This window comes from Echinops telfairi, unplaced genomic scaffold (genome assembly GCF_000313985.2).
Source record: "Echinops telfairi isolate 266 unplaced genomic scaffold, ASM31398v2 ScPeMD7_7458;HRSCAF=8496, whole genome shotgun sequence".
Classification (NCBI taxonomy): domain Eukaryota; kingdom Metazoa; phylum Chordata; class Mammalia; order Afrosoricida; family Tenrecidae; genus Echinops; species Echinops telfairi.
In genome coordinates, this window is record NW_022111358.1 from 30552331 (window position 1) to 30568390 (window position 16060).

Consider the following 16060-nt stretch of genomic DNA (forward strand, 5'->3'; position numbering starts at 1 on the left):
TCGGGCCCCGGCCGACCAACCGCCTCCTCGGCGCCTCCGGTTAGTGTACTTGAGGTCAGCTTGGCCCCCACCCTCGCGGACCCCGGACGAGCGCTTTAGGAGCCCGGAGACCCTGCGCCCGGCTCCCTTCAAAACGGCCCGCTCCCCACCCATAGGGCCGGCTGGCCGCAGCGCGCACCCCAGGGCTCCCTGCTTCAGAAGCCGCCTCCAGAGCCCTAGCCCTCTTGCAGCCGAGCGGAGCAGGAGATCCCAGGTCAGGGCCAGGTGAGGCTCCGTTATTTTAGCCCAGGTTTTGCGGTGACCCACCTTGTCCCAGGGAAAGGCTGCCCCTGCCCGAGCCACCCCCACCTGACCCTGACTGAGGAACGTCACATGCCCTTCCAGGTTTCTTGGCCACACCTGCGAGCCATCTCCCTTCTTTCTCCTCCTTCCCCGGGGGCCCCCCGCTTTCCTTTGAAGCCGCAGCTGGCCGGGCTCAGGGATGGAGGCTGCCCTTCCATAACCGGGCACTTTTGCCCTGCTGCGCGGACTTCTTCGGAACACTCAAAGGGACTGAAGGGGCAGTCCAGGCGGCTGCGGCCCCAGCCCTGGGTAACTTCCCTCCCTGGAAGGGAATGGCAGCAACTTTATGAGGGGCAAACCGCAGCTCCACTCACTTGTGAAAGTCCCTTCGTGCGCAGTAACTTCTGCTTTTCTCTCCTCTGCAGGCTGACTGAACTCTAATGAACACAAACGAGGAAAGGCTCTGATTTCCGACCCCAGAGCCCCGAGTAACTGCACCTGCTCCCTGTTCTCCCTCGCACAGGCTTGTGTTTGCTTGAGCCCCCTGGGAGGGCTTTTGCGAACCTTGAGAGCTTAAAGCTAGGGTTCCGCGTCTGAGCACCCGGACTTTGTTCTTGCCTTGTTAGATAAACTACCCCAGCCCCGCCCCCGAGGATGGGTGAGACCTTCTCCCAACAGGGCTCTTGGAAGGGCGAAAGCAAGCCACTCCTGTCGCCCAACCCAGCCATGAGCAGCAGAGCCAGCAGCTACGCCAGCACCTGTGTGCCTTGGGAAGAGGCTGCAGGTGGCAGCTTTGTGACTTGTCCAACCTGCCAGGGCAGTGGGGAGATCCCCCGAGGTGAGTAGGCCAAAGATCTGCAAATAGCCTGAGATCCAGAAAAACGCTCTGAGCTTGGCCAGGGCCAGACCCACAAGTGCTCCGTGGCGGAGGTTAGGACTGCTTACATCAGACCACACCCCAACCCTGGCTGTATCCCCAGCTGGGAATTTCTAGCTTCTCTGCTAGGTGTCAGGCTGCAGGAAATTAAAACCTCTCTCCAGAGCTGAGCATCTGATTGGATGGTGTCTTTTCAGCAATTCCTCATACCTGTTCATGGAAATCCCGCTTGTGTTATAGAGGCGTTGGGGGCCCAGGCTCCCCGTCCTGGGCAGGGGAGTGGAGGCACAGAGGCAGCCTGCTCTGACAGTCCTCTACGAGGTGACCATGACTCGTCTGTGTGGGAGGCTACCAGAGGAAACACCGGTCATGACTAGCTCTTGGCCCTCCCCCTCCCCTTCTTCCCTCAACAGAGCTAGAGAAACAGCTGGTCGCCCTCATCCCTTATGGAGACCAGAGGCTGAAGCCCAGGCACACGTAAGCCCGTTTCTTTTCTCCCCTCCACAGGGAGCTGCCCCCAACGTCTCTTCACTGGTTCTTCCGCAGAGAGGCCGAGCCTCCCTGGGCCCAAATGAACTAGCTCCTGTTGGCAAGGATTTTCCTGGTGTCAGAAGCCCTGGGCACAGCAGACACAGCCCACAGCTCCTTAGTGTCTATCCTTGAGCCTCGCTGACACCCCTGCCCCGCCCCAGCCCTGGCACCTACACAGGACCCCTGGCCTCTGCAAGTCCTCCCAAGAGGGCAGGGCAGCCCTGGCTGCAGCTGCTTTGGGGAAGTAGTTTTTCTGAAGAGCAACCTTTGCCATGAGGCCTGTTCTCTTCCTAGCAGGGATGGAAACCAGCTGCTGCTTACTGCCACACTTCAGGGGCAGCCGTGGGTTTCACTGGGGACCCCGCAACTTGATTTTCATCTGGGTCCATTTGACATGAATCCCTGCAACCTACCCAATAGGTCCTCCACGTCACCCCCGGGGATGCCCCTCAGCCACCAGGCCCTCCCTGACCACTGCACTAGACCCAGACCATAACAACTAGGAACCCTGGTAGCATAACGGTTACAAGTTGGGCTGCTAACTGCAAGGTCAGCGGTTCGAAACCAACATCCACTCTAGGAGAAAGACTGGGCTTTCTACTCCCGCAAATAGTCTTTGAAGCTCACAGGGACAGTTCTACCCTGTCCCATAGCATTGCTATGAGCTGTTATCGACTCCGTGGCAGTGAGCTGTGGGTGTGGTGGTGGTGGTGGTGAAGGCCCTAGCCAAGTCTTCCTCTCTCATTGTAGTTAGTTGCATTGAGTCACTCATGGCTCATGGTGGGCCACCCAGGTGTGCAGAGTAGACCTGAGCCATAGGGTCTTCAAGGCTGGGACATTTCAGAAGCAAATCAATAAGCCCGCCTTCTCAGGTAGGCGCCCTGGTGGTGCTGGTTAGGCACTGGACTAACTGAAAGGTTGATGGTTCAAAGCGACCAGCCATTCTGTGGAAGACAGACGAGGCTATCTCAGAACTGTCATTGGATCACTATGAATCTCAATAGCAGGAGGTCGGTCTTCTGGGGCACCTCAGGTTGGCTTCAAACTGCCATCCCTTCAGCTGGTAGGAGAGCACTTAACCATTTGTGCCACCCAGGGGCTCCCATCTCCATGCATATTGCAATGTAGGGTTGGAGGGGTGGGTGGTGTCCTGTTCTGAATGTTAAAGTTCAGAGCTCTCAAAATCCATGTGGCCTTATTTTTACTAGCAATCAAAGCTACTCTTTGCTGAGCCTTGGGACCAGTGCTGTTCTTTATTCATTAAAACGAGTGATCATTGAGTCCCTTCTGACCCCTGGGAAACCACCCCCCCTCCCCGAGTGCACCTGGGCTCTATCAGGTCTCCAATGGCCCCTTGGTTTGGAAGTTGACCACCAGCCCTTGCTTCTGAGCTACCTCTAACTGGAGTCAAACCTTGAAACTTTGGGTTTGCAGGCAAGCAGGTTAACAATTTGTACCCCAGAGATTCTGTTCCTACGTTAGCTCATAGCAGTCTATGATGTAGGTGTAGTTCTTATTTGCATTTTACAGATGGGGAAAAGGAGGCTTTCGGGGCTCAGCTGGGTGGCTCAGAGGTATTTTCTGGTAGACATAAAGCAGTCAGAAGCCCTGGTGGTGTAGTGGTTACCCACTGGGCTACTAATCGCAAGACTGGCAGTTCAAAACCACCAGCCTCTCTGCGGGAGAAAGATGAGACTTTCCACTCCCGTGAAGAGCGACTGTCTCAGAAACCCACAGGGGTGGTTCTCACGTGCCCTATAGGGCGGCTAGAGGCCTGGGCCCAATGGCAGGGAGTTTGCTTTGGGGTACAGCGCAGTGGGAAGGAAGCTAGCCTCCCTGCCTCCTCGCTCTGTGCTCCCCGCTCAGAGCTGCGCTGGCGCCCCTTCTGGAAGGAAAGTAAGGAGTGGGGAGGGCCTTTGGCTGGAGAGGAGTGCCCAGACCCCACCTCCCCGGCGTCCTCAGTCTGCCGACCTCTCCTGCAGGAAGCGCTTCGTGTTCCTGGCCATGCTCACCTGCCTGGTGACCTCCACCTGCATCATCTTCTTCCTGTTTCCCCGCTCGGTTGCTGTGCAGCCTACGGGCCTCAACTCCTCCACCGTGGCCTTTGACAAGGCAGATATCCACCTCAACCTGACAGTGAGTGGCTGCCCCTGGGCTCCGACTCCACATTCCCAGCTGCCCTTCTCTTCGAGCCTGGGTGTGGGGAGCCAGCCATCCGGCTGCTCCCAGAGGGTGCTGGGCGTCTGCACAGCAGTGGGCAGCCTTGCACTCTTGTCTGAGGATTGAGGCTTTCTCTACGGCCAGGGGTCAAAATCGAGACCAGGTCAATTGTGCCACACAAGCAGCAGGGGGATGGAGTAGAGGGGAACCGTTTCAGGTGGGGAAGACTTAGTGACCCCTTACCATTCCTTGACCCTCAGAGGGGATCCCAGATACCAGTCCCACCTGGGGAGTGGGGTTGAGTCAGGCTGGGGAGCTAGGTTTCTGCAACTTAAGGCTTTCCCCTATGTAATGGCCTCCCTCGCCTTCGTCCCTAGAATGTCCTGAACATCTCCAATCGCAACTACTATCCCATTACTGTGACCCAGCTGGCCATCGAGGTGCTGCACCTCTCCCTCGTGGTGGGCCAGGTTTCCAAGCGCCTCCTCCTGCCCGTTGGCCCTTTGGCCAGTGAACAGGTGACTCCCTCACCCCAGACAGCAGGTCCACTGGTGGGTGGATCCGTGTGGTGGGAGGGGAGCATCCGGCTTGGCACCGACCCTGTGCCCATTTGGTTGGCAGGTGTTTTACACGGTGTCCAGCAGGCTAGAGGATGAAAATACCTAGTGAGTATCCCTTGATCTAGCTTCTCCCTCTGCCACCTTCCCTACTGAGCAAACCCTGCACGCTGGTGTTTGGCCTGCCCTCTAGTGGCCACGGCTGCAGTGTGCAAGGGTTCAGCACGTCCAGGCTCGGCCTGTTTGGAGACAGAACATAGGCCAGCATTTGGTTCATCCTTGCCATCTGTGAGCCTTGAGCTCTCTCGCCTGAGTAGCTGAGGAAGATGAGGGCCCTGTTCTCTGCCGAGGGGGTGGCCACCATGAGCCTGGGCTGGGGTCCGAGAAGTGTCGACTTTAAAAACCTCAAAAATGCACTGCCAGCAAGTCGATGTCCACCCTAGTGGACACGGTAGAACGGCCCCTGGGAGTTTCCAAGACTGTAACTCTATGGGAGTAGACAGCCCAGTCCTTCTCCTCGGAGAGGCTGTGGTTTCGAGCTGTCCGGTGCGCAACCACTGCCCCGCAGGGGCGCGCCTCTGTGGTCACCTTAGGCAGAGGGAGAGGAGGAGGGTGGGAGCTGTTTCTTGCAGGCCCCTGACGAAGGGGGGTGGGGAGAGGAGAGGAGGAGTCTGGGAGCCAGTCTTCATGTGACACCTGGCCCCACGCCCAATCTTTCTCTTTCAGCAAAATCTGTACCTGGCTGAAAATCAAAGTTCATCACGTGCTTTTGCACATCCAGTGAGTAGGGCTGGGGCCCTGGTCTCCCTTCCCCGACTCTGAGCCATTCCTGCGAACTCAGCAGTCCCTTGGTGGCTCTTGGGAACAGTAAGTCCAGCCTTACAAGAGTTGGCTGGAAGGTGCAAAGGGGCAGGGGAGGCGGTTGCCCCAGGTGCCCTGGGAGAGGAAAGGGTCATGCTGAGGGAGTGGACCTTCCTGAACAGCACAGTCGGCCACCGAGTGCCCTTTCTTTCCAGGGGCACCTTGACCTGTTCTTACCTGAGCCACTCAGAGCAGCTGGTCTTCCAGAGTTACGAGTATGTGGACTGCCGGGGAAACTCGACAGGTGCCCCCTTGTTGGCCCCCCTCCCACCGTGACTGTCTCCTGCATTGGGTACCTGCCAGTTTGGTTTCTTATCTCCCACAACCCTGTTGTGCCCAAGAACCCACGGTAGTGACTATCTTCTCTTCCCCGCACCCCCACGCCCACTCACATTCACATCATCCGATTGTCCACTGGAACACAAGCTCGCTTCCCCCCGGGGACTAGAATCTGATTCTGCCATCAAGCTCCCAGCGGAACGCCTGCCCTTTCTGGGTTGACCACTGACTATCCTGGCCCCCATTCCCTGGGCCTGGAGCCTGCTCTCCTGCTGGAATGGGCTGGAAGTTGAGTCTCCATCTGGCTTTTCCTGTCCTCTCCTCTGGTTTGACACTCAGTGATAGGAGAGTCACTGTGGGGCCATTCCATGCTGACCCAGAGCCTTGTAGGGCTTCTTCTGCCCCGCCCTGCTTTGATCACGTGACAGAGTAACGTGGCTGACTGCCTCCCAGGAGCTTGTCCCCCGCCCATCCGACAAGATGGGCCAGGTCCTTTGACCTCTGTCCTTCCTGGTTAATAACTGTCTCCAGGTCACAAGGAGGACAGCGATGTGGGTCCAGGGAAAGCTGTCCTTTCCGTAGAATGGGCCTCTTCTCTTCACACCCAGCAGGGCAGTGGCCCCTGGCCACTCCAGTCCAATGCAGGGAAAAGAGAGCCCAAGGCAGGATCGATTTTAGAGAGAGCTTATTCAAGTAGGGCTTCTGGCTGTTGGTGAGCCCAGGTGAGCGGACACAGACAAGCCAAACAATGGTCTCTCTGCCCCGGAAGCCCCAGCTTTGCCCTCCTGGGATCTTGTGGACATGAAGCTCTTCGTGGCCAATCAAAGCGACTTGGCTCCTTGCCACCCGCAGCCTCGCCCTGGGTCCACATTCTGTTCCCAGAGGCCCCTGTTCTCTTCCTGACTCCCAGGGACAGAGCTAGCCCCTCCTCGTGCTGCTGCACCAGCCTCACCATCCGGCCTTGGCTATCTCGAGATGACAGGCAGCCTTTCTCTGCGGACAGTGGAAGAAATGACTTCCCAGCATGGGTGCCTTCCTGAGAGCAGCCTGCAGGTGTTCACTTGCTAAAGGGAGCTGGTGGTTTTTGGGGGCCGGACAAGTGGAGAGAGACATGGGTGATGGTGGAAGCAGAATGTGGAGTTGGATGGATGGAGAGGTGGTTGGACCTAGCTGGCGGGGGGCGGATGGGGAGGAAGGAGCCCATGCCATCTCCACACTTCCATGCCTGGTGCCATGTAGCCCGAGAGCCCATGCTGGAGCGTCTGTTATGCTCAATAAACGACACCTAACAGTAGCCATCGAAACATCTCCTATGAGTGGGAGGGGCTGGGGTCTATGGCCCTGTCTCTCAGCCAGCCACCTTATTATGCATAGGCTCCAGTCCCCATCCCCCACAACCCCAGCCTGCTTTTCTGGCTTCTGAGAGTGACGCACACGAGCTTGTGGCCTCTGGCTCTCTAATCAGACCTCGGAGGTCCTGTCTAACTCGAGTGAAGGCCCATTCACGTTCGTTCTGCCTCAGCGCACAGCCCTGGAGGGCCGGAGTGGGCTGCCCACAGGATGCCGCCCGCTTCGGTGGACAAGAGCCATTGGGGCCTTCTGGCCTGAGCTGTAGGGGGTGACACAGGCAGCCTTTCTCCAGCGATGGCACAAGAAAGCACTTCCCAGAATCTGCCTTCCTGAACAGAATCTGACACTGCCCGCCCCCCCTCCCCAGGGGCTGCCCCAGACTGGCCTGCAGGGCACCTGTGGACTCTATTCCTAGAGCCTCTTGATCCGTGGTTCGCGACCTTCCTAATGCGTGACCCTTTCATACCGTTCCTCATGTGGGACCCCTCAACCATAACATTATCTTCGTTGCTACTTCATCGCTGTCATTTTGCTACTGTGGTGAATTGGGCGACCCCTGGGAAAGGGTCGTTTGACCCCCAAAGGGGTCGTGACCCACAGGTTGAGAACCACTGCTCTTGAGCATTTCTGCCAAATTGAAAAGATTTGGAAAGGAAGGCCCTGTGCATTTTAGAAGAACAGTCTCCCTCTCCTGCCCAGGCTGGCTAGCCTGAGCCAGAGGGCACAGCCCTGACGGCCTCCTCTTTCCACCCGAGTGCCTGCTGTGGACCGGGCATTGCACTTTGCCCCAAGGTCCTCGCCTGCCACCTCCCTCTGTTGCCTGCTACCCAGACCCAGCACCCCCACTCCCACCCAGCTCTCAGGAAGCATGGGGTCAGGAGAATGGATGACCCCAGCAGATCTCCCATTGCTGAACTCAGGCCAACACTTACAGACTGGGGGGGCGCGGGGATCCACGTCTAAGTCCTCTCATTGGCTCTGCCTAGAGCAGTGGTTCTCAACCTTCCTACTGCTGCGACCCTTTCATACAGTTCCTCCTGTTGTGGTGACCCCAACAATAACTTTTTTTTTGCTACTTCACTGTAATTTTGCTGCTGTTATGAGTCAGGCGATCCCTGTGAAAGGGTTGTTCCACAACCCCCAAACGGGTCACAACCCACAGGTTGAGAACCGCTGGCCTATAGAGACCCAACCCTCCCACTCTCTGCCCTCACCCTTTCCGTCCCCCCCTGAGTCCTCTTGTCCCCTTGCCGCATCCCAGCCTCCTTCAGGGTTCCTTCAGGAAAGAAAACTTTATTCCTAGAGCGGCTCCGCAGGAAGTAAGTGACGTTGCCACAAAGACACCGCTGCCACTTGGGGGTGAGGTGGTGTGCCGGCTCTGCTGGCGGCCAGTGTCCGGCAGTCTGTTTCTGAATCACCACTGCTGTTTATAATTGGTTGACTGAGAAGAGAGAGCCGCAGGCAAAGCATGTTAGTTCAGACGTTTCTAGGAGGAACATCAGTAACACGTTAAGAGTAGGCAGCTCCAAGCTCCTGTTGGAACCCACACCCTTCCACCCACCCAGAAACAAGCCGAGAGAGCCGGCTGCTTCAGGGCCTGCAAAATCCCGGAGCTGAAAAGTGCAGGAACAGAAGCCAGCAAGCATTAAATCGAGAGAAAGGGCAACTTCAAGGCAGGAGGGAATTGTGTGGCTTTGTGTGCCAATCCAGGGTTCGGTGGTCTGGAAGACAGCAGCCCACATTCCCTGTGTGAGCCTGGACATCCCCTGTCTAACCTGGCCGGGGCCCCACCCGAAGGACTGACAGGCCCCCAAACTCAAGGGCAGAAAAGCAGTGGGAACTGTTGATAATAAATACCCTAAGGCCAAAGAGTGGCTGTGACGCCAACAGACTGTCCAGGCCTGGGAGGAAGAAGCCAGGGAAGGATGTTCTTTGGGAAATTAGGACATTTGAAAGTGTCCCTGTAGAAATAGACATGCGGCACGGCCACACCAGCCATGCTAGTGTTGTTGTTCTGTGACAACAAGCATGTAAACCCTGTGCAGTAATAAACCAAGCCCAGCGCCGCTGCAGGAGCTCTGGTTCGTGGTCAGAGGGTCACCTATGGGACGGTCCTGTGGGTTTCCTGAGACTCGACTCGTTACGGCTGATGGTTTCAAACTGCGCCACCCGGGCTCCATTTGTACGGTAACGGGGGAAACTAGCCAGGGGCACTTTCAGCACGTGGTAGAGAATGGAACCAGCTCCCTACGGACGACTAGGAGGAAAATCTCTCCGAAAAATGGTGCTGGCAGAACTGGATATCCGCTCGCAGAAAGGAATGAAGCCAGGGCCCCCCCCCCTCAAAAAAGGGACCCAAGACTCAACCTGGAAACTCCTGGAATCAGGAAATTAGGGGACCTAGTCTTGTAAAAATTTGGGTAGCAAACATGCCCAAATGTAAGAAAACAGAGAGAATGAGGGAAGTCTCACACTCATTAAAAGCTTAGTCTCAAAAGTGGAGAAGTGTAGACTGAGGACTATCCATCTAATCGCTAAAACGTATAGAAAAACTTCAACCAAAAATATAAATAAAACAACCCGCTGATAAGGACGTGAACACAACCTTCCCCAAAGAAGACAACAGACATAGAAGATGTTCACGATCGTTTGGCCATTAGAGCTGCAAGTCAGAGCTACTCCTCGACGCCGCCTCATTGCAACCACAGTGGCACTGGCTGCACAGCACAGGCTGCTGGGGAGGTGGGGAGACGGGCTGTAAACTAGCCCCGCTCCAGTGGCAAAACGGTATGCTTCCTAGAAACAAACTGGAACCACATCTGCCCTAAACCCGGCCGCCACCTGTAGCCTACGCACCTGACCACAGTGACCCTGAGAGGCACTCCGGCTTATGTGCCCCTTGATTCACAATAGCAAACGAGAGTGCAACCAACCACAATGCCCGTCAGCAGATGAATGTGTGTGCTGGCTACCACCACTGCTCATTCTTAATGGGACACCATCGATGATCCTGGTGAGAACGGGAGAAAGGTGCAGAGCACAGTGCAGATAATCTTAAACAAAGGCCCAGACGAACTGGACCAGCTGAAGCCAGGGAGCTCCCTGAGATGATCACTATTGCCCTGAGAAGCTCTTTTAGAACATAGTAAACAAAATGAAGCGCTCATGCGTACCGGAGGATCCCACTAGCAACACCATAGCCAAGGCCAGGAGCATGAAAAGACCAGGGGAACCCAAGCTCGCTCAGAGCTGACCTCTAGGCTCCGCACAGCGTCAGCCCGAAGGGCTCTGTGTCTTCCGTTACAGTCAAAACAGTCACTGAAAACAGCGACCAGAATGCAACCAAAGCTCAACTACTACCAGTGAGCAAATGGGAACCTGCTCAGCTGGGCAAACTCACACTGAACACGTAAGGAAATATTTGAAACACAATGAACAGACTGCAGGGGCCACAAGAACTCCATTTTTGCCACACACACACCAAAAAGGAAAAGTCAACTAAGACAACTCTAAATTACATCATCTGTTGTCAGCTTGAAGCATCAGAGTGAAGGGGTGGAGTCTAGCCTGTCAATCGGGTCGCAGCTTGATGACCTCATTTGGGAGCTGTAAACAAATAGCTCACTGGAGGCCAGACCCACACTCTGCTTTGTCTTCCTGTTGACAAGCCACGTGGAGCTACGCTGATAGAGGCGGAGCTGGAGGAGCCACGTGGAAGGAGACCCACGCCAGCGCTGAGATGCTTCCACCACCCCTGGATCCACAAGACCTTCCACCCACTGGCCTGCGATCTTCCTGCAATCGGTGTCATTGCATGGCTGCCTGAGTCTAAAGAGGAATTTTTGGACTAGTAGCAACGTGTGGGGTAATATCTGACTTAAGGACTTGATCTGGACTGGGCTGTGAGGTTTTCTTAATGTACAATTGCTCTTTGACATAATGTTCTCTCTTACACACATATGAGTGTCTATGAATTTGTTTCTCTAGTCAACCCAGACTAACACAACCACCTACTACTGTTAGCTTCAACCAGTGGGGAAAAGAGGCAGTCCTAGGAAGGAGAGAATCTTTATTTGCAGAGTTACCACGTTATAATTTGGAAATGTCTGCCTTTCAACAGTGTGGCATTTCCTGGGCTAAACATGCCTCGGTTACAGGTTAAATGGTGTCCCTCCCTATCCCCCCGAAAAGGTATGAAGCTAAGTCAGAAATATTGCTACACAAGCATAGAAACCTTTATGAAACAACCCCAAAATCCTAGCTTCCTCCATTGGGGTCCCTACGCTTCTGAGGGCAGTGTTGCCACCTTCCTCCCCAGTCCCCGATCTCAGAGTGCACCACCACCGCCAAACACCTCTTCAGCGGCCTCAAGACCTGTGCCCTCGAGGTTCTTTGAGTTTGGAGAACAAAAGGGCGTCCGAAGGGGCGAGAACAGAGCTGTTGGGAGACGGGGTAAGGCTGCCCGTGAAGTTCTCGGAACAACCCTTGCTCTCCCCCAAGCACGAGCAGGTATCTTATTGTGATGGGGAAAGACGTTTCCCTGGGGTCTGGCTTGGTTCTCACCTTTTTGATTTCTTACACTACGCACCCCGGTGACTGTCTTGTGCCCCTTTGAGAAAGTCGATCAAGATCGCTCCACGGGCATTTTTTCTTTTCAGTGCCCCTAACTTCCTGAGCTGACCTCCCTGCCTTGAATTTAACTGGTCCAGCGGATCCCCTTGGAAGCCACTGGAAGTGTTTAGGGTGGCCCTTCTTTGCACATATGCACTAACAGACACAGGCAAGAATGCCAGGTGGCCACACAGACAGGTGGAAGTGATGTTTCTGGCAGCTAAGGGGCACCAGATTGCCAACAGCCACTGACAGGTGGGATGGGGCAGTGGAACAAAGCCCTTCAGGTAGAAGCAGCCTTGTGGGCTCCTTGAGTTTGAGCGTCTAGCCTCCAGAGAGAGACAGAACTTGTTTTAAGCCACCCCATCGGTGGCACTTGGCTCCAGCAGCTCCAGGGAAGGAATACAGTAGCCCAGGATCACAGGAGCATTATGCACACACACAAAAAGGAACAGCCCAAGGCAAGTGTCCACTAACTGATAAATGCAGAAACGGAAATTCCATACATGCATGCAATAGCCTATTATTTAGTCATTAGAAACTAATGAAATTCTTGTACAGCCTACGTGGATGAATCTTCAAAACATGCCAAAAGTGAAAGGCATCGGGCTCAAAAGGATAAATATCCTATGGTTCCATTTATGCAGATAATATCAAATAGGAAAACTCACAAGGACAGAAAATACGGGTCACGAGGGGCTGTAGGGGAGAAGGACTGAGGTAGGACTAATTGAGCGCATGGCTTGTGTTCAGGGAGATGGAAATAGAGGTGATGGTTGCACCCCACATGCTGCTGAAACGAACGATTAGAATGGTTAACATTGCAAATCGTATGCTCTCGATTTTGTAGCACCGCAAACATTTTAAACAAATAGGATCGCCACATTTTGGGAAAGTTCCTAGGCTTCTGGGGTTCCCGGGAATTTAAATCAAATGTAACCATCCTGTTCTCAGCCACTCCTCTGTAGGCCACCTGGGTCATTCAGACCACCTTTGCAAACCTTGCTCCCTTGGATCGCATCCTCCCAGAGGGTGATCAACGTGGGATCTCCAGCACAGGCAGTTAAGCATTACACTAGTACCTGGAAGGTTGGTTGTTTGAATCCACTCAGATTAGAAGGAAGCCCTGGAGATTGACTCAGAAAATCAGCCAGTGAGGACAGTTTGGCTTAGACAGACTTGGGGTCACCCTGAGTCGGGATCAGCGCTTCCCGGCAGGCAACTAGCAAGCTGTCATCCTGATCCCCGGCCCACTCTGAGCTGGGATGGACTCTGCCAAGTGCTTGTCAGACACCTCCTTTCGCTGCCCTGTCCTGCCTCTTGCTCCAGTCGCATGAACCCCACCCAGCAGGAAGAGCAATCCCTTTATCTCACTGCTTTGGCATTTCTCCTGCTTCCGAGCTTGAATTCCAGCCCCCACCCCCACCTCCTCTCTAGCTGCCTTTGGCAGCAGGTGCCTGTGGGGTTTTCCAGGCTATAATCTTTAGGAAAGCAAGCTGCCAGGGCTTCCTCCAGTGGAGCCATTAGGTGGGTTCCAATTAACCACCTCTCCCTGAACAGCCGAGCACATTACCATCATGCACCAGGAGCTTGCTCCTTTGCATGCTCAACGCAGAGCCAAAGGCCCTACCACATATTTTTAGAGGTCTTGGAGTGGAAGTGGCTTAAGAGGATTCCAGCTCCCCACCCTACTTCTTCCAAGAAAGGGTCACACACACACACACACACACAATGCTCTACCAGTGTGCATCTGCCTTTCACAGCAGATTGTCTGTCTCACCGATAATCGTGAGAACCTTTTGCTTACGACCGGGCTAGCCTTGGGTGAGTTCTTGCCACCTGATAATGAAACAAAGTTCAAGTTACTCACCCAGCAGTTTCAGCAAGGCTGGCCTCCTTACCAAAAGTGGGGGGGCAGGGAAGGGGGGGCGGGCGGGGGGTGCATTTGGGGACCACAGCAAGGCACCTTGGTGATTCTCAACTAGGTAGGCACCCTGCGGTCAGACCTGACTGGTCTGGCAGCTGTTAATCGGCCTTCAACCCTCTGACCCCCTCTGCCCCTCTGTCAGCCCTGCCCTGGAAGGGCTGAGGACCCATGTACGGAACTTGGCAGGCTGCTTGGCAGCCCTGGGTTGGCACAAACTCACTTCAGAGCATGTGGCTCCAAAGCACTAGAGGTGGAAGAGGAATATGTGGAGAGGCAGGTGGCAGATGGGTCACCACCGGAGACAGGAGCAGGGGCTGACTCTCATCTCTCTCTGCCCCAGCCCCATCCCACGTAGCTCACTTACCAGGGCCTGAAAAATCTTTCAGCCCCTGTTGGCTCCTGTTGGCTGACCCTGCAGCTGCTTGGCCCCCCCTTGAGCCCCCCTGGGGCCCCTGGGTGCTGGAATCCTTCAAGGAACCGCACTTGGTGGTGCACGGGTTATTAGCACCTTGGATGCCTGGCAGCTTTAGTTGTAAAGGTGTGGACAGTGGCTGCGACTGCAGTTGTGGTTTCACCAATTGTTGTGGCTGGGCGACTGTCCCCTGAGACGGTTGATCCGGTTCACTTTCTTCCATCTGGACTTTCTTCAGCTCCTGGCAAAAAGCCCCAGGCAGATGGCACCCTCTCCCCACCCCACCCCCTTACTGCCCCCTATTTACCAGAGAAAAACTGCAAGGGAGCCCGGCAGGCAAACAGAGGGGCAGATTGGGCCCTGTCCCCTAAAGTTGGAGGATGAAGCAGGAGCTTGGGTCTGGGAGCGCTCCCCCTGCCCACCACAGCATCCATGAAGGACTTCTTGGGTGACAGTGTCCCCTGGCACCGCCCCGAGCCCAGGAGATCACAATGTCTCTCGGCAACTTCCTCCTCCTGGGGAACTGAGCTCCTGGGTCTCCTCAATGCGGTGGTTGGGTTGGGAGGGGGTTGCTTTCTAACAAGGGGAAAGCGACCCCGCTGAGACAGACTTTCATGGCATCGTGAACCCACTAAATCCCAGACGTGTGATCTAGTGAGAATCTCCGTGAGGTCACTCACACCATCAGTACTCTGTCTTCAAAACCCAGCAGGCATGTTGTCCTGAAAGCCCATCTTAATTGGGACTCTTACGTTTCCTTCAAAAAGATGTTTCTTCCTTTTTACATTTCATCCACTTTGGAGTTAAGCAAAGTAGATGTGCGTACCCGCCTTGTTCCCAACATGACTTTAAATAGTTCGAAACGTGCATCAAGTGCCTGCGTCTCACCTTACACTTAATGTGACGTTGGTGTGCCAGCGAGTCTACTTTTGACTCCTAACCAGCCCGGTGACAGAGCAGCACTGTCTGTCCCTAGGTCTTGCTGGACTGGATAGGGACATGGAGGACCAGGTCTTTCAAAAATTCAGTTCTCCAGTCTCGCCACAGGTCAAGGGCTGAAATGCCACACTCCCTAGGCTCGGCCCGCAAGCCCAGGACTAGGCCTAAGCCTGGTGCAATAGCAGAGCTGAGTCCCCAACACTCACCAACACACACAGAGCCTGACCCAAGGGAACGCCGGTGACCTTGCCGTGCCCACCCAGCAAAATCCCAGGCCCCGGGTAGGGAGCAGCGTAGGCGTTGGTCGCCCTCCCCACACCCCTCCTGCCCTAGGGGAAATCTGGCCAGCCTCACGTGCCTCCTCCTGTTGCCTCTTCTGCTCAGCCAACATCCACTTCCTCCTGTCGAAAGCCATCTGTCTGCGCCGGGCCTCCCAGTGGTAGGCACTGCTGCCCATGGTGGTGGTGGTGAAGGAGGAGTGGGCAGCTCTGCCACAGCCTGCAGTGCTCCCTTGGAACACCCGCCGGTGTGCTCCCACACCACTGAAGCCTGTAACCAGATCCAGCTCACAATGTAGCCACTGCCAGGGCAACAGGGCAAATAGAGCCCCACCCTCCACCCCTCGCCCCCTACAAGGAGAGCAGGGAGGTATTAGGGTCCAGGACTGCTAGGGACCATCTCCAGGTAAGAAACACCTTCCGAAGCAATTTTTGAGTCCCAGTTGTGAGACACAGAACCAGGAAGTGAGTCCCTGCGGACAAATTCCTACGCTCATCATCCGAGTCTCTGGGAGGCAGACTGGGTGTGTGTGGGGGCGGGGGGACACCTCCAAGCTCTCTCTAGAGTTGGAGAGGCAGCCCAGTCACATGCTAAGCCTGGCATCCAGATGGACTTCTGGGGTTCCCATCTCCTTCATACGAACCTAACCTCTGAATCTCCTTGAATGCCCGAGGGGCCGCTTCTTGGTGCCCTGGATGTGCTGGTGGATGTGGCTGGCTGGCGTGCTCAGCTCCTCACCATTCTTTGTGGGGGCCGGAGTAGTGCAGGGACCGTGCTGGAAAGAAGGGGTGCAAGGAATTGGGCAACGTCGAGTCCCAGCCTTCCAGCATCCTCACGTGCGGGAAAGCGAGGACCTGGAAAAAGTACGTGGCCTGCCCCCCACACTGTGACCACAGGGCCCGACATACCTGCCAGGGCTTCCACCATCCACGTCCTCTGTCCCTAAGTCTGTCTTTTTCTTAACCTTTTTTTCTGTCCCTAAGTCTTCTGAGAGA

The 16060-nt window shown here is 55.3% G+C and overlaps 1 protein-coding gene across 4 annotated transcripts; it reads left to right on the forward strand.

Moving 5' to 3' along the window:
- Positions 1-72: 72 nt before the first annotated feature.
- Positions 73-6841, forward strand: TMEM106A (transmembrane protein 106A). 4 transcript variants are annotated; one of them, XM_045299898.1, is made up of 8 exons: positions 73-264; positions 708-1120; positions 1573-1636; positions 3673-3826; positions 4228-4368; positions 4472-4515; positions 5134-5187; positions 5424-6841. In XM_045299898.1, the coding sequence occupies exons 2-8, from the start codon at positions 937-939 to the stop codon at positions 5542-5544; spliced, it is 762 nt and encodes a 253-aa protein (XP_045155833.1). In that variant the 5' UTR covers positions 73-264; positions 708-936; the 3' UTR covers positions 5545-6841. The 4 variants fall into 4 exon arrangements, with proteins under 4 accessions (XP_045155833.1, XP_045155834.1, XP_045155835.1 ...); XM_045299899.1 differs by having other exon boundaries at positions 73-253; XM_045299900.1 differs by lacking the exon at positions 73-264 and adding an exon at positions 274-591.
- Positions 6842-16060: the final 9219 nt, after the last annotated feature.